The sequence below is a fragment of the Littorina saxatilis genome, linkage group LG14, assembly GCF_037325665.1.
Source record: "Littorina saxatilis isolate snail1 linkage group LG14, US_GU_Lsax_2.0, whole genome shotgun sequence".
Taxonomy (NCBI): Eukaryota; Metazoa; Mollusca; class Gastropoda; order Littorinimorpha; family Littorinidae; genus Littorina; species Littorina saxatilis.
Genome location: NC_090258.1, coordinates 27612500 through 27639385, shown reverse-complemented (window position 1 = coordinate 27639385; position 26886 = coordinate 27612500). Strand labels below are relative to the sequence as shown.

Here is a 26886-nt window from a genome sequence, read left to right as displayed (position 1 = left end):
GCAGGGAGATCCAGATTAATAATACTGCTGTGACAGGTTGTGGTTTCCATACACACTTTGAATACAGGAAAACAAAAACAAAAACAAAAACACAGTTAACAAAAAATGTGCACATAGGATTAAAATATTAAAGTGTACAGAATAAAAGCAACATATGTACATAAACAAATCTCGTAGTTCTCTTGTCAAACCCACTGTAGTAAGCACAAAATAGGAGAGAAGATTTTGGAGAAGGTGGCTTAACCTACTGAAGTAAATGATCAAGAGGATTCTAAGCATCCAGTGCTAAAGCTCTCAAATCACAAGACATACACACTTGTTGTGGCTATCCGAACTGTGGATTTAAAACAAAAACATACTTACAAATTGTAAACATCTATTACAAAATTATATATATTGTATGGATCTGTCTAAGTTGTAAATTATACTGTACAGAACATTTTAAATAATCTGCACAAATCTCGTGGTTCTCTTGTCAAGTAGTAGGCACAGAAAAACAAGTCGCGTAAGGCGAAAATACAATATTTAGTCAAGTAGCTGTCGAACTCACAGAATGAAACTGAACGCAATGCCATTTTTCAGCAAGACCGTATACTCGTAGCATCGTCAGTCCACCGCTCATGGCAAAGGCAGTGAAATTGACAAGAAGAGCGGGGTAGTAGTTGCGCTAAGAAGGATAGCACGCTTTTCTGTGCCTCTCTTTGTTTTAACTTTCTGAGCGTGTTTTTAATCCAAACATATCATATCTATATGTTTTACTCGTAGCATCGTCAGTCCACCGCTCATGGCAAGAAGAGCGGGGTAGTAGTTGCGCTAAGAAGGATAGCACGCTTTTCTGTGCCTCTCTTTGTTTTAACTTTCTGAGCGTGTTTTTAATCCAAACATATCATATCTATATGTTTTTGGAATCAGGAACCGACAAGGAATAAGATGAAAGTGTTTTTAAATTGATTTGGACTATTTAATTTTGATAATAATTTTTATATATTTAATTTTCAGAGTTTGTTTTTAATCCGAATATAACATATTTGTATGTTTTTGGAATCAGCAAATGATGGAGAATAAGATAAACGTAAATTTGGATCGTTTTATAAATTTTTATTTTTTTTTACAATTTTCAGATTTTTAATGACCAAAGTCATTAATTAATTTTTAAGCCACCAATCCCGAACCCCGGGCTTCGTCGAAGATTACTTGACCAAAATTTCAACCAATTTGGTTGAAAAATGAGGGCGTGACAGTGCCGCCTCAACTTTCACGAAAAGCCGGATATGACGTCATCAAAGACATTTATCAAAAAAATGAAAAAAACGTTCGGGGATTTCATACCCAGAAACTCTCATGTCAAATTTCATAAAGATCGGTCCAGTAGTTTAGTCTGAATCGCTCTACACACACACACAGACACACACACACACACACGCACACACACACACACACACACGCACATACACCACCACCCTCGTTTCGATTCCCCCTCGATGTTAAAATATTTAGTCAAAACTTGACTAAATATAAAAACCAAAAACCCTGTGTTTTGTCTTGTAAATTATACTTTACTAAATGTGTACAGTATTCTAAGAAAAGAAAAAATTCTTCCTTTTTATCATATCAATTGCCTCCCTTGAATTTTATTTGTAAAATAATTCTGAGAAAAAAAGCTTTCTACTTAAAAGCAGTGCAATCAAGAAAATGGGTACAACCTGTGTGTATACCTTTATTCCTTATTCTTTTTATATTTAGTCAAGTTTTGACTAAATATTTTAACGTTGAGGGGGGAATCGAGACGAGGGTCGTGGTGTATGTGTGTGTGTGTCTGTGTGTGTGTGTCTGTCTGTCTGTGTGTGTGTGTAGAGCGATTCAGACTAAACTACTGGACCGATCTTTATGAAATTTGACATGAGAGTTCCTGGGTATGAAATCCCCATACGTTTTTTTCATTTTTTTGATAAATGTCTTTGATGACGTCATATCCGGCTTTTCGTGAAAGTTGAGGCGGCACTGTCACGCTCTCATTTTTGAACCAAATTGGTTGAAATTTTGGTCAAGTAATCTTCGACGAAGGCCGGGGTTTGGTATTGCATTTCAGCTTGGTGGCTTAAAAACTAATGAGTGAGTTTGGTCATTAAAAATCTGAAAATTGTAAAAAAAAAATTGTTTTTATAAAACGATCCAAATTTACGTACATCTTATTCTTTATCCTTTTCTGATTCCAAAAATATATAAATATGTTATATTTGGATTAAAAACAAGCTCTGAAAATTAAAAATATAAAAATTATTATCAAAATTAAATTGTCCAAATCAATTTAAAAACACCTTCATCTTATTCCTTGTCGGTTCCTGATTCCAAAAACATATAGATATGATATGTTTGGATTAAAAACACACTCAGAAAGTTAAAACGAAGAGAGGTACAGAAAAGCGTGCTATCCTTCTCAGCGCAAGTACTACCCCGCTCTTCTTGTCAATTTCACTGCCTTTGCCGTGCGCGGTGGACTGACGATGCTACGAGTATACGGTCTTGCTGCGTTGCATTGCGTTCAGTTTCATTCTGTGAGTTCGACAGCTACTTGACTAAATATTGTATTTTCGCCTTACGCGACTTGTTATTTAATTGAGGATGTCACTATGCAGTTTTACTGATTTAAAAAAAAATTCGCTTCAAATTATCTCCCTTGAACAAACACTTCTTTTTACAATTAAATTTTGTTTACACGAAGAGGTAGTTTTAAGGGTATATACAAGAAAACAATATTGCAACCTTAGATGTATTTACATTTGGACTAATTCCATTTAAAAAAAAATTCAAACTATAAATGATAAATCAAAATAAAACAGATTTTGGGGCTGTGCACAAGCTAATAGGATAAAACACGAAAGTCGTACCCAAGAATCGTCAAATACTTTTGCTAACAGCTATACTTAAACATAAGAAAATATGATCTGCATCTCTTGTTATGAAGATGATGGCACTGGTCCACCGAAGTGCATGCCATATATGCTTTACTGTGCGCTCTCCCTCTCAATGGTCTTTCTCTGGCTGACTCGATTCTGAGGAGATAAAAGAAAAACACATTCAGTACAAGCTGTAAAAAATAACAACAAAACTAGTATTACTTAAAGTAGCTGCTGGTTTCTGAGTATTTGATTGAAGGCCCAATCCGACTTGTAAGAAGTTTGCCCGACTGTCGCAGATTTGGTCAGGTAATTGCATGGAGTAAAATCATGCCTCAATTTGGTAACATACAAACTGCAATATTCTAAGGCTGTGAGTGTGAGAATACATTGGCGCCACTTTTTAAAAACTTTCTTTTTGTGTGTGCGCATGTTTTAGTGCCAAAAATGAATAGGCCGAGTGCTCTCTCTGCAAAACTTGTGTGAAGCTTCAAAGCTCTATCAATGGTTTGAAAGAAAAAACATACTTTTCCATTTTGACGTTCTTGTTCCCTTCCCTGTGAAATTTACTGTCCGTAGGTTACCGGATTTTGTTAATGTCCGTGAAAACCTCAACTATTTATTGCTGAGTGCCTAGTGATAGCTATTCCCCTCAACGACCTAGCACTGCTGAATCCTGATTCTTCCCATTGTTTGATTCTGTAATGAAATTGTGTAGTTGGTAGTTATGTGAGCTTCTTCTTGGGGGGGTGGGGTGGGGGGGGGGGGTTATTAAACCATCATATCACAAAGTAAGACTTCATTGTAATGTGCAGATATTTGTTCAGGTGCCCACCATTTTCTATGTGAAAACATGTTGCTAACTAACATGAACCCAACCATAAAATGTGATGTAGGTGAGTAGCCCATCTAGAAAAAAGAACCTGTTCTAATTCGGAATTAGAACAGGTTCGTTTTTCTAGATGGGCTACTCACCTACATCACGTTTCATGGTTGGGTTCATGTTAGTTAGCAACATGTTTTCAAATTCTCATCAGGCAATCACGGCTGACACTAAACACAGAACAGGTGGGAAAGACATAATTCAATTTACTCACCTTCCTTGCATTGTGAGACTGGCCATATGAATCTGCTGAAGTAGTTCCTGCACATATTTAATCAAATATTCATCTTAATAACGTGTTAATATCGCTTGTTCTAGCAAATCAGACTTGACAGTTTTCTGAAGGCTTGCACAATTTAAGAGCTTGCCTGTCCCCAATCATTACAATAAGAAACAACATCTAGTATGCAAGTATTTTCAGGGTATAAAGGTTTTAATATGATGTCGGTTCTTCTGGGGGCATGGAGAAACACCTTACACAAAGTAGAACATACACAACAAATTCCAAACAATTGAGGTCACACCATAGTTTTACTCACAAACAAACAACAGCAATACAATAAACAGTCTGCAAACGCCTACATGTTGTCTACACTAGGTATAAAGAAACAAAGAAGCACACGAAGACGGACTTTGTCAAGTAGACCATTATAGCGAATGAGCAACAGCTGATGATCCAGACCACCAAATTGACATGATTTCCCCTTATTCAGTTTGTGATTGTAGTCATATTGACGATGCATGACTTCAATTTTTCTAAGTAAGTCTCTTGGTGCGTTTACGGATACATTCATTGTCACAATTACGACATGCTAATGTCTAACCTGGGTAAACTTTAATTCATGACTTTTTTTTAACTGGCATAGACATTATGAGCATACCAGAATTATTTTCCTGTTAGACTGTCTTCTTCTTTTTCTCCTTCTGCGTTCGATATTCATGGCTGTCATATCGTCAGGTCAGTGGCTGCCATGAAGTCTGCATAAACCAATTAAATAAATAATTAAGGAAACAAAACACCCTTACATCATAATAAATCAGAACCATCAAAACCACCCCCCACCCATCCAATAAAACCTGCATACAAAAACACTTCAAAATAAAAAAAATGAAAACATTTAATTCCACTTCAAAAATATAAAAGTTGTTATGCTTTATTTTCATTATCTCTTTACACACAAAAAAAATTGCTGTGCAAATCTTTTTAAAAACATCAATGCCCGAGACACCAGTAACCTGTTTATGTTGTTGACCTTGTAGCTTTTCAGTTTAAGAGGCTGTTCAAAAAACCGTTTCCCTGGAATCTGCACTATGATAACCATGAATAATACCGTAGGGAAAATATTACATCACCAAGACCTAAAAAATAACACCAACCGACACTCCTCACCCTTATTTCACCCACTATGCCAACCCAAAGACTGGAAAATAATAATCAAATACAGAATGAACAAAAATGCTTGATTTCATTTCTTCAATGATAAGTTGAAAATCTTCATTCTTCATAATAATGTTATTGGCATAATGTGTAATTGCCACAATTTACAGAGTTTTATGAAAAAATTCTTCATAATAATGTTATTGGCATAATGTGTAATTGCCACAATTTACAGAGTTTTATGAAAAAATGATGCGATAAAAATCAAAGGGAAAACATTTGTTCATAATTGTTTGTATACTGATACCTTATTTACCTTGTGGCTTGTGTGCCCCAGGTTTAGGAGCTGCTCAAACGTCCATTGCTCCTCAGTCTGCAAGAAATTAAGCGATGGCCTGAAGGAGAATGGAAAAAAAATCCTTTGTCAGCACCCTGTGTATGTGTGTGGGTGGGAATGTTAGATAAATAGGCAGGGGGGGGGGTGTGGGTGTGTGCAATAGCTACCACGCCTAATGCAGTCTGCAAAACAAGTGCAACACTTCTACAGAGCTTTTATGGTACAAAGCTTCAAATAAGAAACACATTACAATCAAATGAAAGCTGAGCCTGTCATTGCAAAATAAGAAGGAATATACAACAATCCAGTGGCATGTAAAATATTGTTCCTTCAGAAAGATGGCTCTGACAGCAGAAACAATTTAACTTGAAGTTTGAGTCAAAAATTATTTCTCTACATTAGCGAACGTAGGCTACTTGCAGTTATACCCCTCACACATGACATATTCACAGATTGAATAACAGTTTGTTCCCAATGTTGCTTCCGTGTATCGGTTAGATCCATCTCGGTTAGATCCATCTGCAGAGTACGGATTGTCATCCGTTTAAAAAGGAAAAACAATCAGAACTTGTCATCAGTGATCAACCTACCTTGCAAGAGTGGGGTGAAACACTCACTTCCTGCCAACATGTCTGCAAAAAAAGTTAACAATGCCAATGAAAGCTTGAAATGATTCTTTTGTTCAATATGTGTACACGTGCTTCATTTCTGGGGTGAAAGTGTAAAATATATCGATGGATTGATAGAACAATATAGCCTCAAGTTCACCGCACCAAAAAAACCTTATCAATCAACATTGTCATCACTCGATCAGCTATTCCATCTCTTTCATGTGTGTGTGTGATGGTGTGAGCGTGTGTGTGTTTGTGTACGTGTGTGTGTGTGTGTGTTTGTGAACAAGCTTTGAAAAACGTATGTTTACCTTGCTCTAGATCTACTGATTTTCGTAGGCGAAGACTTCTCTGCCGTGAGGGCGGCTTCGTTTCCCTGGCAGAATTCAACATCTTGTACAGATCTGCCGGTGATTTTCATTTCCTCCGCTTCGTGAGTCACTTGATCCACAGATTTAACGAACATTGAATGTTCTTTTAGTTCTTGTGACGGAAGTACAATCAAGGAATTAAGTGGGCATTCCTGAGTCCTCTGCTGGCTTCATGTCCACAAAGTAAATCGCACAAACTTGCAGGGTTTGAAGGGTAGTTTATTACTTTCAGTGAAGAAGAACAGCTAGTCGTCGCTGCCCGTTCAGCATTCTTCGCGCGACTTTTGCAGAGGAAGGCATATGCAGGTTTTTTTTCCTGCTGAATGTTGCCAGGGTGCACAAACTGAGAAAGCATTCCCGATTTTCCACAATGTTCTACTTCTTTAGAGTCTTTTGCACAACATGATTTATAACTGCCAGTGTACGTCTAATTCATGATGCCTACCTGACAGCTGGGTCAAAAGTTACGTTCGAGAAAATACTCGAACTAAGTTCCAAACAACTCGAAGAGCAGACATGTAACATGTGGGATTTTGGCAAGCGGAAACGACGTAGATCTAATGTCATTCAAGGGTGTGGGAATGTCAAGGCCAGTTTTTGACTGGTTTTGAACTGAAGTTGGGCTCCGAATGGAAATAAACACTTCCCCCAGCTGCGCGACCCATTGATAACAACAGTTGGAACTGGTAGGAAGATGAACAGGTCTTGTGAACTGGCTACACACTGTTACGGTTCAAGTTTAAGTTCAAAGTAAACACTCAACTGAGGTGGCAGGTAATGGCGGACTTGACTTCCTTCATAACCAAATATCACTCTTCTGACAAAAAAACGCAAATGCTATGTTAAACCGGAAAATATGTAAACCGGAAAAGGAAGCGCATCAAAACCAAAATGGCAGCCCCCATGAAATCCGAAAGGTCACGGAAAAAAGTCGTGAATAAGCCTCATTGATTGATCATTGATTGATTGTGTGTGTGTGTGTGTGTGTGTGTGTGTGTGTGTGTGTGTGTGTGTGTGTGTGTGTGTGTGTGTGCCAGTGGGTGTGTGTGTGTGAAAGAGAGAGAGAGAGAGTGTGTGTGGTTGTATATATGTGTGTGTGTGTGTGTATTAAAGAGACAAAGTGGTTGTGCCGTGTATGTGCGTGTGCGTGAGTGTGTTCGGGAGTTTGTGTGTATGTTTGTGTGTGTATGAGTGTGTTTGTGTGTTTGTTTGTAAAGGCCAGTGTATGTGTCCGTCTGATTATAGCCTATGTGCGCACGAGTGTGTGTTTTGTGTGTATTGAATGAGTGAGTGCGTGTGAGTGAGTACGTTTGAGTGATTGAGCGCGTGTGAATGAATGCGTGTGTGTGTGTGTCTTTGTACGTATGAGTGTGTGTTTTGTGTGTATGAGATTTGTGAGTCAATGTGTGTGTGTGTGTGTGTGAGAGAGAGAGAGAGAGAGAGAGAGAGAGCGGATTTGTCCTTCGCGGGGGGTATGCAGTGCCTTGGCATTGCACTTCTACTTAATTTATTTGATTATTTATTTGATTATGTTAAGTATTCATTCAGTTGATTTCACCATTGACTGTTATGGCCGTGTACTTGTACGCAGGTCCAATTGACGAAAATAGAAGAAGCCTGCGCAGTATGTGTGGGAGTGGTGACGTCATCACCAGACAGTCTGACACTCCCAGACGGGGCTTGGGGCTTGGAGAGTGCTGTGGCTGTCTACAGGGATGGTTTCTATGACCATGGTGACTGGGTGAGATTCTTTCATCGTCATTCTTGTGAACGTGTGTGTGTATGTGTGTGTGTGTGTGTGTGTGTGTGTGTGTGCATGTGTGTGTGTGTGCATGCGTGTGTGTGTGTATGTGCGTTCGTGTGTTTGTGTGTGTGTGTGTATGTGCGTTCGTGTGTGTGTGTGTGTGTGTGCGCGCGCGTTCGTGTGTGTGTGTGTGTGTGTGTGTGTTTGTCTGCATAAGTGTGCGTGTGTTTGTGTGTGTGTTTGTGCGTGCGTGCGTGCGTGCGTGCCTGTGTGTGTGTGTGTAAAAACAAAGCACCTGTAACTCAGCAATCACCTAGATCTGTGTTTCTTCAGACAAACAATAGCATAGGTGTGTGTGTGTGCGTGCGTGTGTGTGTTTGTGCGCACGTTCGTGCGTGTGTGCGTCCCTGTCTGTCTGCGTGTGTGAGTGTGTCTGTGCGCGCGTGCAATCTTCACTAACGAATGACAGTAATAACATAGCACCTGTAACCCGGCAATCACCAAGATTTGCGTGGTTTCAGACAAGCAATAGCATAGGACAGGCAGGGACGAACTTAAAAGCAGACAGCCGTGTGGGAGTGAGCTTTGACAGCAGCAGACGTCTCCATCTCCACGTCAACGGTGATGACCAGGGCGTTGTCCCCTGTCGGTCACTGCCTGACACATGCTGGGCACTGTGGGAGTTGAATTGTACTTGCAGTGCGGTGAGTGTCAGTGAATCATTCCGTTTTATTATTCTGTGTGTTTGGGGATATCTGTATGTGGAAATGCCACTGTTGCTGCTGCTGCTTTAGTTGATGTTGGCTGTGGTGGTGGTGGTGGCGGCGACGATGGTGTTGATGGTGATGGAGGTAGGGGTGTTGTTTGTTGTAGTACGGCTTCTGTTTCCTCAGAAGATAACTGAAATCATCATGTGAACTTGCTCTGAATAAAGATACCGTAGAAAGATTCGTGTATTTCTTTGTTTTCACAGCCGATTGTTGTATTAATTTTGCAGATTAAGTCCCTTCCTGTGGCCAACTTGTCATAGAGGGCGCTTTCTACAATTTGGGGGACCACCAATACAGAGCTGATTCCTTTCTTGGACTGGTAAAATGTTAACAGAAATAGAAGTGTATGATTCCTTTCTTGGACTGGTAAAATGATAAGAGAAATAGAAGTGTATGATTCCTTTCTTGGACTGGTAAAATGTTAACAAAAATAGAAGTGTATGATTCCTTTCTTGGACTGGTAAAATGATAAGAGAAATAGAAGTGTATGATTCCTTTCTTGGACTGGTAAAATGTTAACAGAAATAGAAGTGTATGATTCATTTCTTGGACTGGTAAAATGTTAACAGAAATAGAAGTGTATGATTCATTTCTTGGACTGGTTAAATGTTAAGACACATAGAAGTGTATGATTCATTTCTTGGACTGGTAAAATGTTAAGACACATAGAAGTGTATGATTCATTTCTTGGACTGGTAAAATGTTAAGACACATAGAAGTGTATGATTCATTTCTTGGACTGGTAAAATGATGAGACACATAGAAGTGTATGATTCCTTTCTTGGACTGGTAAAATGTTAAGACACATAGAAGTGTATGATTCATTTCTTGGACTGGTAAAATGATGAGACACATAGAAGTGTATGATTCATTTCTTGGACTGGTAAAATGATAAGACAGATAGAAGTGTATGATTCCTTTCTTGGACTGGTAAAATGTTAACAAAAATAGAAGTGCATGATTCCTTTCTTGGACTGGTAAAATGTTAAGAGAAATAGAAGTGTATGATTCCTTTCTTGGACTGGTTATATTATAAGACAAATAGAAGTGTATGATTCCTTTCTTGGACTGGTTAAATGATAAGAGAAATAGAAGTGTATGATTCCTTTCTTGGACTGGTAAAATGTTAACAAAAATAGAAGTGCATGATTCCTTTCTTGGACTGGTAAAATGTTAAGAGAAATAGAAGTGTATGATTCCTTTCTTGGACTGGTTATATTATAAGAGAAATAGAAGTGTATGATTCCTTTCTTGGACTGGTTAAATGATAAGACAAATAGAAGTGTATGATTCCTTTCTTGGACTGGTTAAATGATAAGAGAAATAGAAGTGTATGATTCCTTTCTTGGACTGGTAAAATGTTAACAAAAATAGAAGTGTATGATTCCTTTCTTGGACTGGTAAAATGTTGAGAGAAATAGAAGTGTATGATTCCTTTCTTGGACTGGTAAAATGATAAGAGAAATAGAAGTGTATGATTCCTTTCTTGGACTGGTAAAATGATAAGAGAAATAGAAGTGTATGATTCCTTTCTTGGACTGGTTATATTATAAGAGAAATAGAAGTGTATGATTCCTTTCTTGGACTGGTAAAATGTTAAGACAAATAGAAGTGTATGATTCCTTTCTTGGACTGGTTATATTATAAGAGAAATAGAAGTGTATGATTCCTTTCTTGGACTGGTAAAATGATAAGAGAAATAGAAGTGTATATGATTCTGGACTGTAAACATGGTGGCCGGTTTAAAAATGATTGTTGATGATTAGAGGATGTGAAAAGAAACATTCATGAACGTATCTTCTTAAACCACCACTGACTCTCGGCGAAGGTTGTTTCAGTTTTAAATTACTTCGGGAATATTGCCTGCAGGCCGGTTTTTTTTCCATGTCTATTATTTGAACCATCATTGTGTACACGTATAGATCTTTTTAAGGAACTAATCTTTGGAATTCACTTCCAAGCGGTCTCAAACATTCTGTCAATGCCAAGACTTTTAAAGACAGATATTTCTCATTCCTTATACATGGCACATTTCGTTCTCACTTAGCCTGAACATGTTTATATTGTTGATGCCTTATTTGTACCTTTTACACGTTTCAGTAGATAAATGTACCTAATTAATTTCATAACATGACTTATGTAACGATGCTACATTGCTATTACTTGCAACGTAGTTGCTTCATTGACTCCTCAGTTTCACGGATTTTTTCTTCCCTCGAAGTTTCACACGTTTTTTGTTGCTTGAAACAGTTTTCATTATACCTTTGACAATAATATGTCATGTTCGTTTGTATGTATATTTTTGTTTGTTTGTTTAGTCTGTTAATCGTTTGCTTGTTTGTCGTTTGTTTTTATTACTTCTTTAATTGATATTCCAACATTTTTAAAACGTATCATCATTAGATTAAACCCTCCCATGGGCGAGGGCTGGATGTAAAAAAGCACCTGTTTGCTTATGCCATTACCCTCGTTAATAAAGAATTTGTCATTGTCATTGTCATTCTCTCTCTCTCTCTCTCTCTCTCTCTCTCTCTCTCTCTCTCTCTCTCTCTCTCTCTCTCTCTCTCTCTCTCTCTCTCTCTCTCTCTCTCTCTCTCTCTCTCTCTCTCTCTCTCTCCCTGCGTGAGCGAGTGCGTGCGTATGTATTCATGCGTTGTGAAAAGTTAATTTCACCCTGGACCAGAATTACTTTTGGTTGTGGATGTACTGAAAGCTTCGATGCTCATTTTGTTATTCGATACATCCAGCAATTCATGAACAGCCAAACGAAACTTCTCCATGCATGTCATGAACAACAAAAACATATCGTACTCCTAATATTAAATGACATTGACCTTTGACCCAGTTCAGAGATACGATTCATTTGCGTGTAACCAAAGGCTTTGACACAATTTGTATCAATCATTTGGCTACAGACAGATAGTCAAGTGGACGACCTTTAATGGCATAGAAAGTCTGAATGAAATATGACACAGCAGAGATGGCTAAATCTCAAAAAAATTTACTCGCCAGCCGGGCTAGTAACTTCAAGAAAGTCACTAGCCCGGCAGAAATGTCACTCCCTGTGCATACCACGGTTGGTCTGCAATGTTTTTATGGCTTGAAAACTCGATATCAAAACCAAAAGTGTTGCATTTGACCAGAATTTGCATGGGCCAGCCGGGCGAGTTGCCAGGCGGTTTCTACCAGCCCGGCGGATTTTTTACTCGCCCCTGGCGATCGGGCGGACGATTTGGCCATCCCTGCCAAGGATGGCCAAATCTAAAAACAATAACTCGCCAGCCGGGCGAGTAACTTCATGAAAGTCACTATAGCCCGCCAGAAATGTCACTGGCCCGGTACACCAACTCAACAAAATTATCACTGTCAGATTTCTTTGCACAATTAAAATAGCGATAGTATGACAAACATAAAATGTGGTCAGCGATGAATAGGCTTTCCCAGGCCTTGTTTTTGTATTTTACAATGTTATTCATGCAAGTTGCTCATCTGCACTGTTTATTTGACTTTGAAACCCGCTGAACAACCGACAGTTTTGCACTTGACTAGAATTTTCACTGGCCAGCCGGGCGAGCTGCCAGACGGTTTCTATAGCCCGGGGGATTTTATACTCGCCCCTGGCGACCGGGCGGACGATTTGGCCATCCCTGGATGAGTCAAAAGGAGAAGTAAAAAGCAACACATTGCAGTCTAACTTGAGTCAACAGTTGACACAACAAGCAACACATTATCATTAGAGACATCCAGATTTGCCTTCGTCAAAAGTTCGTGAGTTCCGATGTTCGCGAGTTTGTTGAAGTGGTGACGTCACATCCCGTCACGGTCACCACTTTCTAATTTCGGTCCAGATCTACGCAAAGTTCTTCGTGCGTTCGTCTGTTTTTCGAAACAGTGATGACGAGTAGTGTTATATATGACGAGTCTTTTTTATCGGAATATTCCAGACATCTGAATATGCTGGGTACACAAGCAACACTGAATTTTTTTTCGATTTTTAGATTCATTCCTGTAAAATCTCCCAACTCTAAAACAAATAGGTCTAGTGGAAACAAGTGTCTTGTGCAAGAGAGATCAAGGGAGATAATTGGCAGGATATGTCGCCCGTCGACTCAAGTTCTGAGTTTTGTGTGGGTATCCGTGTTCATGCACTACGCCTCCAAAATGAACAGTTTACAGATGCACAGTCCACAGAAGCGTCGTAAAGATATTAAACTTTAACACTGTGCACATAAAACATATTTTTAACATTATGAAAAGGACTAAAAGTACTCACGAAGATTGCTGATTGAGATTCGTCAAACAATCCTTTTTCACCACGCAGATCCCGATCTTCGGCAAGCAGTGGTGAGCGCCAAAAACCAAGCGCATGCGCATTGAGGCACAAAGTTAAAAATAGAGAGGAAATCCCCACCACCGACGAATGTTCGTCTGACGAAGGTTGAATCTGGATGTCCCTGGATCTGCAATGATGGCTATGGGTACATGACTCGCAATGTGATCTTGGGAAACACCCTTCTTTACTTTGCTGTCGGTCAAGGAAAAGTCGTTACCCATACGTTTCTTGAGAAAGGTCATGAATACATCTACCTGGATGGAAGTCGGTTCTGTACACTCAACTTTCGAATAGAAGCCAAGGAGGAAGCAAATAGTCTGGCCAGCGCAACCGAAAACGTTGAAGTCATCACCTCTGTAAGAAAAAAGCAACCTTACAAAGTTACCAAGGGGGACCACACATTCTTCAAGCACTTTCTTGATCTCAGATACTTTTGGGATCCGCAGTCTGAAGTACCTGCCTGACGGTACCTGTCGGTATTCTGATGGGTGGCACTCTTTGCCACAAAGAAGAAGGAGGGCACATGGTGATACCGGGGTCATCAACCAGCTCTACAGAGCACGGCTGCCTATCAATGACACAAACTGGCAGCAACTTCAGCAACTCAAGGACGTTCTTCCAACAGACTGCCACCACTATAATGATGGCTTTCCCCATGATCGTTTAGCTCTGCATTCCGATCCCATGAGTGGTCATCCTGCATAACTACTAGCTGTTTAAAGAACTTTAGATGACAAGTGGCGTTGCGTGGTGGTAAGACGTCGACCTCCTAATCGGGAGGTCGTGAGTTCGAATCCCGGTCGCTGCCGCCTGGTGGGTTAAGAGTGGACATTTTTCCGATCTCCCAGGTCAACTTATGTGCAGACCTGCTAGTGACTTAACCTCCTTCGTGTGTACACGCAAGAACAAAGTGCGCACGGAAAAGATCCTGTAATCCATGTCAGAGTTCGGTGGGTTATGGAAACACGAAAATACCCAGCATGCCTACTCAACGAAAGCGGAGTGAAGCTGACTATAATTATATATATATATATGCTCTCACTGGAACGCTGAAGAAGAAGAAGAAGAAGAAGAAGATGACAATTGCACTCAAACTAAGATATCTCATTGTTTTTAAGGAATACTCTGTTTTCCGTGCATACAAATTGGCCCTTATTTTGATGCTTCCCTGCAAGCAAATCAAGTTATTTACATCTTCAGTTTACATTTGTTTTTTGTTAATTGAAAACAAAGGTTACCAGGGGCCAGTTTCATAAGATAGCAGGGAACCGACTGACAGTCGATCGACTGCCCGTGGTGAATCGCCGGGTCACCGAAAAGCGCGTTTCATGAGCGAATCACCGTCACCCGCGGACAACCGCAGTCGACCGACTGTACAGTAATCCGAATGGCCAAGTCGAGGGCTAAATTTAGCAACATTACCACTTCAAGTCTCGGCCCGCTCAAAATAACAATGACCGAGACTTTCAGTAATTCCTTCGCGTGACGTCGAACCCTCTTACGCCATAATGTGACGTCTTCAAGACATAACCCTGACTTGTCTCCTGGATTACTGCGTCATGATAGATACATTTCGAAGAACAATCACAAGGTTTGGCTCACAATCCAAACAAGTGTGAGCATTCTGCCATTGACTGTGCGGATAATATACGTTATTGAGACATCCCAGTGCACTAAGGGGTTTATAGAGCAAATCGAGAAAATTCATTATTGAACGAAGCGCATAGCGCTGAGTTCAATAATTATTTTCGAGATTTGCTCTATAAATCCCTTAGTGCACTGGGATTGTTTCAATAACGATATTGTCAGTACCGCCAGATAAAAAAGAAGATTCAAAACGCACATTTTGCTACGCGCATTTGGATAGGCGTAACTGTGTGGTCAGGTTTGTCACGGCAGATCTACTTTTGTGTGGGCTGTCTCAAGTGTGTCGTGCTTTTGTCACACGCAAACTCTTGTTTTAATTTCTGTTGGTAAATTCCAGTGTAGCGTTAAGCTAAAAAGTGATGATCTTTCATAGAGACCCCATTTAAACTCGGAGAAAGGACTGTGCTCTTAGTTATTTGCGATTCGAAACCTTCATCGAGCTTCGACAGATTGACTGTGCAGAGTTTTGCCCCTTGCCAAGGTCGACGGTAAGCACATTTTCAAAATAAATGTGGCATGTTTCTCGTGTGGTATCTTCACTCATCGGGGAGTCTGGTACTAAATATGAACGGTAAGAATGCTCTGAACCCTACACGTATTATATCCCCATCGTTTTATCGTTCACATTCCGTCGCGATATAACCTTCGTGGTTGAAAACGACGTTAAACACCAAATAAAGAAAGAAAGAATCGTTCACATTTGCCCAACATGTTAATTTGCTGAGCGGGATTTATGTCGTCTGCTAGGCTATGGCAAACGAACCACTGCACTGAGTCTCATTTCAAAAACAAAAATTGCTCGTCACGTTGCACTGAGTCTGCACGCATGAGGCAGGCTGGTAATAAGTCTTATATATGGTAAGAACGTTCTAAATCCTACACGTGTTCTTGCCTTGAAATAATAATTCGGAAAACATTCATTTACTGAACAGATGCAGTCGTATTTCAGTGTAGTCTGCTACGTGCTGATCTAGCTGCTACGTTATCGGAATAACACTTGTGTTTTCTGTTAGCTGCTGGGAATTGTATACTAACTCATCATTTGGTAATGTGGATAATAAGCTACATGCCACTAACATGGCATAATTATGAGAGGAATCTTCGCAAGTCGAAACTGAAAAATTAGACACAGCGGGTTCTATTTTTAGATCAGTGGCAACTGTGGCACAGGCACATGCAATCTGTCAGAAAAAACCCACTTCTGCTTTAATTGAGAAGCAGGAAATGTATGGTCATAATCATTGGTATTGTGGAGAATATTAGCTACATGTCATTAATTAATTCTGAGGATGAGAGTAGACTCTCACTTATGCAAAGGGCGGAAGAATACGCTCTGTGGAAACGTAGTGCGCTAACAGTTTTAGCGCATCGCCATTAGCCAATCAACTGGTTCACATCAGTCATGTGACACCAGTACTTACTGACAATTACATTTATTTTCGGTTTACCGCAGTAAGCCGAACACAGTGTTGGGGGGAGAGCATCGCCGTGTTTGGACGACTTCCGGTGAGACGACCCGCAGTCGGCCGACTGAAATTTTGTTCGTGAAACCCGATAACGTCGGATTACTGTGGTTCTCTCGGACAACTGCAGTTGGTCGACTGTGTTTCTGGCTTATGAAACTGGCCCCTGGAGACTGTAAGGGTCTTTTTCACAAGAACGAAATTAAATTGGTCTTACTCTTACCATCAAAACACAAAAGACAATTTGTGTTTACTGCGTTCTGCAAACATTGTTTTTGTCTTTTTTGGTGCTTTGGCTAAAACCTTGTATCTTGCAACTTTGTTGAATATCGTGCGTTTTAATTGTGAACAAAAGTATTTGATTACAAACAGTACTTTGTTTGTGTTTCCAGATCATGTCAAAGAAACTACAATGGGAAGAAGGATAACTTCCTCATTGGGCATGCTTAGAAATGAGAATGGCTAAATACGAGTTATTCCCCTTTTCTACATGCTGACCAGGCTGTCTCCTGCTTTGTCATGACTAGTACAGTCGATCTTTCTCATGCTGTGACTTGCTTTATTTTCACATTTTCGGTATTTAAAACAGCAAACACACACACACACACACACACACACACCGAAGAAGTTTCCATTCTGATTCGGTTATTTTATTTGGTGCTATATGTTTGCTTCACATTGTTTCTTTTACATTGCTTTAGGTATCCCAATTCGCTAAACACATCCATAATGCATGCATGGCTCATTCGAAACAGGGCAACTGAACAACTGATGCCCAATAGCAATAAATACTGAACAACTGAACAATAAATAGCAATAAATGATGACAGTGCCAAGTTTTTAAGTACAAAGTGAAATCATGTGACTGGACAAAGGCACAATTACAAAATACAAATAAAAAAAAATCGAGGCCCATTTTAAATTAAGTTCTCAGCTCATATGGAAGCATAAGGTGACCCTAGAAACCGAAATTGGGAGACCTCCCGCCCCCAGGGCAGACTACAAAAAGAAAAGGGGGGGGAGGGGAGCTAATTTGTGAAAAAGTATAAAAGGAATCAAAAACTGTATACATGTATTTAGTTAATACCCCAAAAATTGTATATACAATGTCAGACCCTAAAGAAAGTTTGTTAGTCATTGCTTAGGCAAAACAAAGCAAAATAGTCTGTTTACGGTATCCCGACCAACCCTATTTTTCCCCCGCCGACCCTAGACTTTTTTTTGGCATTTGGAGAAAAAGAAAAAGAAAAAAAAAATCAATTTTGTTCCTGTTTTTTTGCAAAATAATTTAAAAAGATGGTTATAAAAAAAAAATTAAGAAAAGCCGACCTACCGACCCTCTTTTTGTGTGCCTATGTTACTGTAAACAGACTAAAAGGTACATCACAAACAACACACCAGGGATGCTACTCCCCCCTTAAAAATAGCCATGAGTCATAGGTGTGACGTTTGAATCTTTTAGCTAAATAAAACCATAGGCAATTGATCGGAAATATCAGGAAAAATCTTAACAAGTTTATTATTTGTTTGCTTGGACCAATCCTCTTGCCGAAGAGTTTTACAGTAAAAATTGATTTTACGTCAAAAATATCACAGGAATATCGAATGTTGAGGTAAGGCTGGGATAGCCAAGTTCAAGAATAACGGAAGGTGACTGTTGAATCTTTTTGAAAATGTATAAAAATATAGATGGTAGGCAATTCAAAATTAAAAAAAGGACTCTCGGAGCATGGACTTAATGAGTCAAAAATTAAAGAAGGCTCTATGAGCCGAAGTACATGTTTTGTCTATTGTCTTTTTTTATTTTGAATTGCCGACCATCTATATTTTGATACAACTTTGGACCCTCTTTGTACGGAGAGAGTTGGCAATTGTTAATCACATTCTCTCATCTCATTGACTCTCCTTCGGCTCCTTGGTAACATGCGTTCCCGTCTCTGCCAGGATTGGACACAGCAGCAGATAACCGGTAAATATGTAACAGGCATAAATGGCAAAATAGCTCGCCTCGCCTGATAATATATGAGACAACTGTTCTATTACAAAGTCTTTCTTGGGAGGCTTGGCTAATTTACTCGCTCGTTTTACACGGGGTTCCATCGTTTTCTTTTCTAATCGGAAAACCTTGCTCCTCAGTTTGTTGACCTTCTGCCAAAGTTCCGCTTCACGAGGGGATGGGGAGGATGACGACTTTGATGCTTTACATCCTATGTCCTCCAGGATCGCCTGAATGTCATCTAAAAAAGAAAACACACACACAAAACACATAAAATAACATCTTTACGTGTGGGAACTACAGGTACAATTTCATCCATCCATGCATCCGCCCTATACAGCTTCTTCTTCTTCTTCTGCGTTCGTGGGCTGAAACTTTCACACGCACTCATTTTTTTGCACAAGTGGAATTTTACGTGTATGACCGTTTTTACCCCGCCATTTAGGCAGCCATACGCCGCTTTCGGAGGAAGCATGCGGGGTATTTTTGTGTTTCTAAAACCCACCGAATTCTGACATGGATTACAGGATCTTTTTCGTGCGTACTTGGTCTTGTGCTTGCGTGTACACATGAAGGGGGATAAGTCACTAGCAGGTCTGCACATAAGTTGACCTGGGAGATCGGAAACATCTCCACACTTAACCCACCAGGCGGCCGCGACCGGGATTCGAACCCTCGACCTTCCGAGTTAATAGACCGACGTCTTACCACCCCGCCACAGCGCCCGTCACCCTATACAGCAATTATCAACTATGTAATGGATGGGTTTAAACATTTTTTGATGTCAGGGTGTTCTTCATGGTTAAAAATCTCTTACCTGGTTGAACAATTTGTGCATCAGGCGACAGGTCGATGCTGGCTTCATTTGTAGCTACCCTTTGCGATGGTGGCTTCCTCCCACTAGCAACCTGCAAATGCACAGCTCTTTAACTGACAAACTCACAACCAACACCCAGTCCCAATGAAACAATTCTCCCAATTTCATGGCATTGGTCTTAGGCCACACAAAAAAGTGTATGTTTCTGGTAAGGCAAAACAAAAAATAATCTGTTTACGATATCCGGACCGACCCTATTTTTTTCCCACCGGCCCTAGACTTTTTTGGGGCATTAAAAAATAAAATTAAAATATTCAGATGGCTAAAATACAAAAATAAAAAGCCGACCTACCGACGCTATTTTGGGGGGGCCTATGTTACCTTTAACAGACTTTTTTGTGGCCTAACATGACTAAAGGTGGAGATTTTTTTTCTAAACTTTTTTTTTAAACCATCTTTTTAACTTATTTTGTTGAAAAACAGGAAAACAAGTGATTTTCGAATACCCCTTTTATTTTTGAAAATGCAAAAACAAAAGTCTAGGGTCATCGGGAAAACATAGGTAGGGTCAGGTGACCAGAAACATACAACTTTTTTGTTGTTGACGCCGACCCTATACTTTTTTTGCCATTTGGGGCTGTTTTTTGGCAAAATAAGTTCATCATATCATCATAATCAAGACGTCAATCCAAAATAAGTAACTTTTTTTGGTTGGCCTTATCATTATTTTGCGCTAAATGCAAACAGGCATTATTTGATGGGAACAATGCTGTTTTTTTTCAATTCTTACATCAGCCTCAAACTTGTCATTACTCAACCTGCATTTATTAGTGTGCTTCTTTGATTTGCAAAAACCTAAAACCAATAAATAAATAACCTTCGGTGGTGGATTGGGCACTGCAAACAATGTCGGGACAGCATTCCACACAAGTGATCCTCTCTCAGTCTCTGCAGGATTGTTTTACTGGTTGGCCTCAAAGTGATCAGTACAAAGCTTGAGACCTTGAACATCAGCTGGCTGCAGCTTTTCAAAGTCCTCTCGCCTTGTGAATTGCATCCATATTCTGCATCTAGTTTGACAATAAAAACAACAATGTTATTGTTAAACTAAGCAAAAAGGAAAGACAAAAAAAGCTAAATCAGATCTTCAGTCTAAATCTAACGCTCTGCCTGAACGCAAAACGGATGAGTGATGTACCTTTGTACTGTAGTTTTCCCGTAAGCAAGGTTTGATAAAGGTTTCGGCAAATATGCCCACGGGTAGTTTGTCATCAAGTGTAAACTGTTGTTTTGTACTGACTGCTGACTCACACTCACAGTCGTAAGTACTCGCTGACGCTGTAGTCTACTGAGTGAGTTGACTCGAGCCATTGCATTCATTCTCATTCTGAAGAAGGTAAACCTGATGAAATAATCACTGCACAACCCACCTTTTTTCTTCTTTAGGGAACTTGTGGAAAGTTTTCCCGAAGCAGCTCTGTTTGCAACGGGCGTTCTTGCAACAAAAAGCCGAGCACAATTTACCACCACCACGCACGCGATCGGTACCTACGCGATCCGCCATTTTGTTTTCGCCGCCAGCATGTGACTAGGGACGATAACCCACAAACACTTTTTCGCATTTTCTTCGCAAGTTCCACGTCTTCCTTTTGTACAGTGTTTGATCATGTGCAGAAAAATAAAAGGCTGATTTTGATTAACAGTTATTTTTTGAAGACTTTTTGTGTGTTTTTCTCGAAACGCTAAAAATTGAGTTACGAGGTGCCAATTGGACAAGGACGATATATTCCAAAATGTATTCAAGTTTTCAACTTCTTCTTTAAATTACCATATCTATTTTGTGTTTTTAACATTAAAAACGTCATTATGATTGATTGATTCCTATGGGATATTTATTTCATTTCTTTCTTTATTTTGTTATTTGAAAAAAGATTTGTTTATGAAAGAAAGCGTCAATCCAAAGGAACCGTATATCGCAAACGGACGTATCTACGGAATGTGATCCGTTGTCGTCGGAAAAAAAATATGACAAGCTAATGCATATATGTCAGACACACACACACTCACACACATACACACACACAAACACACAAACACACACATACACGCGCACACATACACACACACATGCAAGCACACACACAAACACACATACACATACACACACATCACACTCACAAACACACACACACATACATGCACACACACATGCGCATACACACACATCACACACACACACACACACACATATATATACACGCGCGCACACACACGCACACAAACACACACATACACGCGCACACACACAAACACACACAAACACACACACTCACAATTTTTGCCCTGGATTATTCCCGATTTTAGCTGGCCACAGCTGTCAAAATCTTTTTTTACTAAATGCAAGAACACAGTGAAATAAACATAAGTCGCATCGATTACAACTGACTCTAAAAAATGTGTCTTGATTTCCTTTTTTGCACCGAAATCAGAAATTCAAAATCCAGATTGATGGCTTACTGCATGGATGATACGGTTTCTGTTGGTCTTCACATTATGTGTATGGGTGCGCGTTCGTGCTTGTTGGTGTGCAGCTGTACTTGTGTCGGTGTGTGAGTGTGTGTGTCTTTGTGTGTGTGTGTGTGTGTGCGCGCGCGTGCGTGTGTGTGTGAGTGTGTGCGTGCGTGCGTGAGCGAGCTCGTATGAGATTCGTATGTATGACTTATTTATTGAACACGATTTATGAAGGAAATGCAGCGTGTATGTCAGACACAGACAAAAAAGTAGTCGCGTGAAGCGATATAATAATATTTAGTCAAGATCAACACCACAAACCAATCATCGTCGAGACTACATTCAGAACCGCCCTGATATGGCCCTTCGTGGTCGGCTGGGCGTTAAGCAAAAAAAAAAACCCACCTCCATTCAGATAGTCTCGGCTAACCATACCGCAGACCGAGACGGGTTACATTCGCCGCCGCCCGCAGTAGTCTTACTTCGTCTTTCATTCTGAGCACATTTTTAGAGTCAATATAACATATCTATATATTTTTGAATTCAGGAGAAAAGGAGAAATAAAGTGCAATCAATTAAATCTGTTTGCAAAAAAATCGATTTTTAATGACAACTTTAATGAGCAAACTCATTAATTAATGTTTAAGCCTCCTAGCTAAAATGCAATACCAAAGTCCGGGGTGCGTCGAAGATTACTTGACCAAAATTTCAAACAATTTGGTTTAACAATGAGAGCGTGACAGTGCTGCCTCAACTTTTTTTTAAAAAGCCGGATATGACGTCATCAAAGAATGCATCAAAAAAAAGAAAAATCTGTCTGGAGATACCATACCCAAGAACTCTCATGTGAAATGTCATGAAAATCGGTCCAGTAGTTTTATCTGAATCGGTCTATACACACGCACGCACACATGCACCACAAACTCTTGTCTCGATTCCCAGTCTATGTTAAAACATTTAGTCAAAACTTGACTAAATGTAAAAAGATTGTTATCGTGATTTATCTTATCTTATTCAAAACTTCCTGGTGGCTTTGAGATACGATATCCTTTGATGCCTTATTACTACTTGGAGGTGACAAACGTTGGCTTATAAAATGGACCACGGACAAGGGTACCTTAGGTTCCTTTCTTCGAATCATACTCTTGGTAACACAGTCTTGGTAAGTTCTTTGTATGTTCGTTTATGGTTGTGCTGTGAAATTACCGTTGTTACTGTTGTAGCATTGGCAGTTTTAAAAGAAAACAGAAATATCTAGTTCAGTCTTTCCGGTTTTGTTGCGCGTTCTTGTTTGCATCTGAGTAATTATTAACTGCTCGAAATCGACATTCACTCAACAGCATGTTTTATGTTTGTTGTTGTTGCTGTGTTCTTCTGTGTACGTGCTATGTGTGTGTGTGTGTGGGGGGGGGGGGGGGTTGGACGCTTAATTCTAACCAGGGGTCACTTAAATGTGTTTACGTTTTCACACTATATGAAGAAAACTCAACGTCCAAGAAGAAATGTAAGCACTAGCTGCCTTCAATAAAAGCATGTTTCATTTAGTTGTTATAGGTAAATTAAATATGTCGACCGAAAACGGAAATGGTCATAGCCTTACTCATTGTACTGGAAGCTTCTTTATGGCAAAAGTGTATCTTCAACTGAAACTGGTTTATTTCAAGACTTCAGATATATTCAACAGCACCAGATAACCTTGTCAAATCAGCTGAGGCCATGGCCAGCAATGGCAAGAAAACAACTGACCTGAAGTTACCCTAACGCACGTTTTCATGTGGTGTCACACCCTGAAACGTGCGTTTATTTTGTTCTGTCAGAAGGAGCTCATCCAGACGGATTGTTGAGTGTATGGATAAATGTCTTTGAAGACGTACGTCATATCTAATCTAGCTTTTAGTAAAAGTTGAGGCGGCACTGTCACACCCTCATTTTTGTTTTGTTATCAAATTATCTGAAATGTTGGTCAAGCAATCTTCGACGAAGCCCGGACAATCTGATTGCATTTCAGCTTGGAAGATTAAAGGCCTACTCCGCCTCACAGGAGGTTTACAGAACGATGACAACGTTTCTCTGAGACAGCTTTACTTACCCGAGAGAACATACTCGCAATAGCGTTAAACGACATTGACTGCCACTTACAAATCACTTGAATGACTAATTAGCACATGTAAACCACACCGTAGTTCTCGTGGTTTGTTCAACCCCCAAGCCATCGCCGCCCCATGTGACTCGCTTTATTCATACATGACCTAGGCCTATATCGTCGTTTGTGGTTTCAAAGCGACTCTACATCTACAATAGCACGTTATTGTGCACCTCTGAATCCAAAATACAACACACGGCTGCTTGTGACACAGACTCAGCAGCGGCGGTTGACTTCAAAGAAACTAGCGACATGCAGAACATTCGTCTGCTTGGGCAATGGTAAGATGCAGCTCATGAGATGTGAGTTTTAGCCCTGTCGCTGCAGTACGTTTTTAAGCGCAATACTTATTCTACACAGCAACAAACAATATCAAATATTTGGATGTCTCAGTCGACTGGCATTCCAATAAAAGGGGAAGTTGAATGGTTTTTGGCAGCTTACTTCCCTGCCATCAAGTCAAAACAGCTGCATCTTTACACTTACCATTCACTATGCCTCGCATGACCTAGCACACACACACACACACACGCACACACACACACACACACGCACACACACACACACACACACACACGCACACGCACGCACACACACACACGCACGCACACACGCGCACACACGCACGCACGCACGAACACACACACACACACACACGCGCGCGCGCATATGAGCATTTTCAAATGGAGAATAACAATGAGATTAACTAATTATTAATGCATAGTGATGACCCTTCCACTGGTAGTAGTATTTTGATTGTCTACTTTTCCATTTGAGATTGTTGGTTTTTTCCATCGGTTTGTGTACACATTCCTGTTTTTTGGAATTGTTATTATTACGGTATTTCATTGTTCTGGGAGGGGGATCAACATGGGTACCATCTGCCTACATTTTCGTTTGCTAATTCCCATGGCAATTAGGCTGCTATTAGAAAAAACAGTAGATTACATGGCTTACTAACTTTCAGGAGATAGTTCTCTGTATCAGTGATAGCTTACAGTAATTAAATCGCTTTTTGAAAAAAGCAGACAATTAGAGAGATTTCAGTGTATAATTCTAATTGTGAATTAATAGCTTCCACAAGTTAAATTGCTTAAATTAGTAAAAAGCAGACGATTCGAGAGATGTCAGTGTATAATTCTATGCATTGTCAATTTCTTTCAAAAGTTAAATTACTTTAGAAAAAAAATAGAACATTAGAACATTAGACAGATTTCAGTGTATAATTCTTCGCAATATCAATTTTTCCCAGGCAGTTGAATTGCTTATTTCAAAGCAGAAGAAGAGATATATTTGTCTTCAGTACACTGAGTATCGTCAACCGCTACGTTATCTACACACCAATGCTCTTGCCTGCAGACGTTGTTTAGACGAACCCATCTATCTATATATATATATACAACTTGTGTCTGTCTGTGTGTGTGTGTGTGTGTCTGTCTCTGTGTGTGTGTGTGTGTGTGTGTGCGCGCGATGCACGGCCAAAGTTCTCCGTGGATCTTTTTCAAATTTGGAGACCGTATTCAGCTACACCCTGGACACAACCTCATCGATGAGATATTTCAACATGTGCTCTCAGCGCGCAGCGCTGAACCGATTTTGGTTTTTCTCTGGATCCATTCCCAGTAACTCTTCCTTATCTTCTCAGTGTTTTCAGCCGCGTTTATCTCCCTTCCTCCGTGCGGTGCGCCGGCAAAGCCGCAGCCGGGTATTCGGCTCGACTTCTTCCCGGCGCAGCCGTACCCGGCGAAGCGGGTATTCATCTAGTTACAAGATATACCTCCTTTATTTTCTGTCTGTTTGTTGGTCTATATTTCTGTTGCTGTTTCTGTTGTTGTCTCTGTGTGTGTCTCTCGTTTTATAATTTATTCCAGGTTTTAGTCATCCTCATCATCGTCGTCACCGTCGTCGCCGCTATCGATGTCGTCATCGTAATCATCATCATCATCATCATGCATGATCATCATCATCATCATCAAACATCTCGATCTCCAGCACTGAAAAATATGATAATGAGTTTTAGTTTCTTTTAAATTAATTGTTATAGCTGTTAAGCATTGTTATTCCTGACCATTGATAGTTTAGTAGTCATTCTATGTTAACGTTGTTTGCTTATTTAATTCCAGATATGAAGAGCAGTATCTTTGTTCTTACTGTTCTCTTGTACATCATTAGCAATGCTGGTAAGTACGCTGTTGTTGTTTTTGTTGTTTTTGGTAATGTTGTTGTTGTCATGTCTCACCCAGTCACATTATTCTGACACCGGACCAACCAGTCCTAGCACTAACCCCATAAATCCAGACGCCAGGCGGAGCAGCCACTAGATTGCCAATTTTAAAGTCTTAGGTATGACCCGGCCGGGGTTCGAACCCACGACCTCCCGATCACGGGGCGGACGCCTTACCACTAGGCCAACCGTGCTGGTGGTCGTTTAACTAGACAGACAGACAACAAACAAGAAAAGTAAGTTGTTGGAACGTTTGCTATTGACAAAACAATACATTACAAACATATAATATAAACAAATACTAATTCAAAGAAAAGAAGCAAGCAGCTGCACTTGTTGCCAGATAGGTCTTGTTTTGTTTAATTAGTATTTGTGTGTCTGTACACCTAAAAGACAGCCGGGTCGAATGTAAGGTATTGTTTTGTCAGTAACAAACGTTCCAACAGCTTTAATTTCTTGTTTTTTGTAACGTTGGCAGTCTCTTGTATTCGGATTTAGACAGAAAGACACTTATGGTACGGATAATCGTGAGGCAGTCTCTTGTATTTGGATTTAGACAGACACTTGTGATACGGATCATTGTTGGGTAGCTCAGTTGGTAGAGCATTGGACTTAAGGTCGGAAGATCGCAGGTTCAAATTCGGGCCGGGCCGGGACGGACACGGGTCAACTTTATGTGCAGATCCAGAGACGGAAGCCCTGTCCCTCCCCAAATGGCACGTAAAAGACCTCGGTCATTCTGCCATAAGTGCAAATCGCTG

The 26886-nt window shown here is 40.0% G+C and overlaps 2 protein-coding genes and 2 long non-coding RNA genes across 4 annotated transcripts in view; 2 read left to right on the top strand and 2 right to left on the bottom strand.

Moving 5' to 3' along the window:
- LOC138946754 (uncharacterized) overlaps positions 1-9923 on the top strand; it is a 35219-nt gene extending 25296 nt beyond the window's left edge. Inside the window, exons 9-11 of the mRNA XM_070318158.1 lie at positions 8069-8218; positions 8743-8925; positions 9219-9923. Coding sequence (XP_070174259.1) covers positions 8069-8218; positions 8743-8925; positions 9219-9251 — 366 coding nt within the window. The 3' untranslated portion in view covers positions 9252-9923. The remainder of the gene's footprint in view (positions 1-8068; positions 8219-8742; positions 8926-9218) is intronic.
- Positions 1-26886, top strand: part of LOC138947475 (zinc finger HIT domain-containing protein 2-like) — a 227274-nt gene that overhangs the window by 160866 nt on the left and 39522 nt on the right. The window lies entirely within an intron of this gene.
- LOC138947470 (uncharacterized) lies at positions 1523-7400 on the bottom strand. Its single transcript, XR_011449669.1, has 6 exons — positions 6418-7400; positions 6086-6127; positions 5475-5553; positions 4662-4758; positions 3995-4041; positions 1523-3053 (listed from the first exon to the last, which is right to left on the bottom strand). It is a non-coding gene; the product is annotated as an uncharacterized lncRNA (long non-coding RNA).
- LOC138947469 (uncharacterized) lies at positions 17069-20915 on the bottom strand. Its single transcript, XR_011449668.1, has 2 exons — positions 19248-20915; positions 17069-18671 (listed from the first exon to the last, which is right to left on the bottom strand). It is a non-coding gene; the product is annotated as an uncharacterized lncRNA (long non-coding RNA).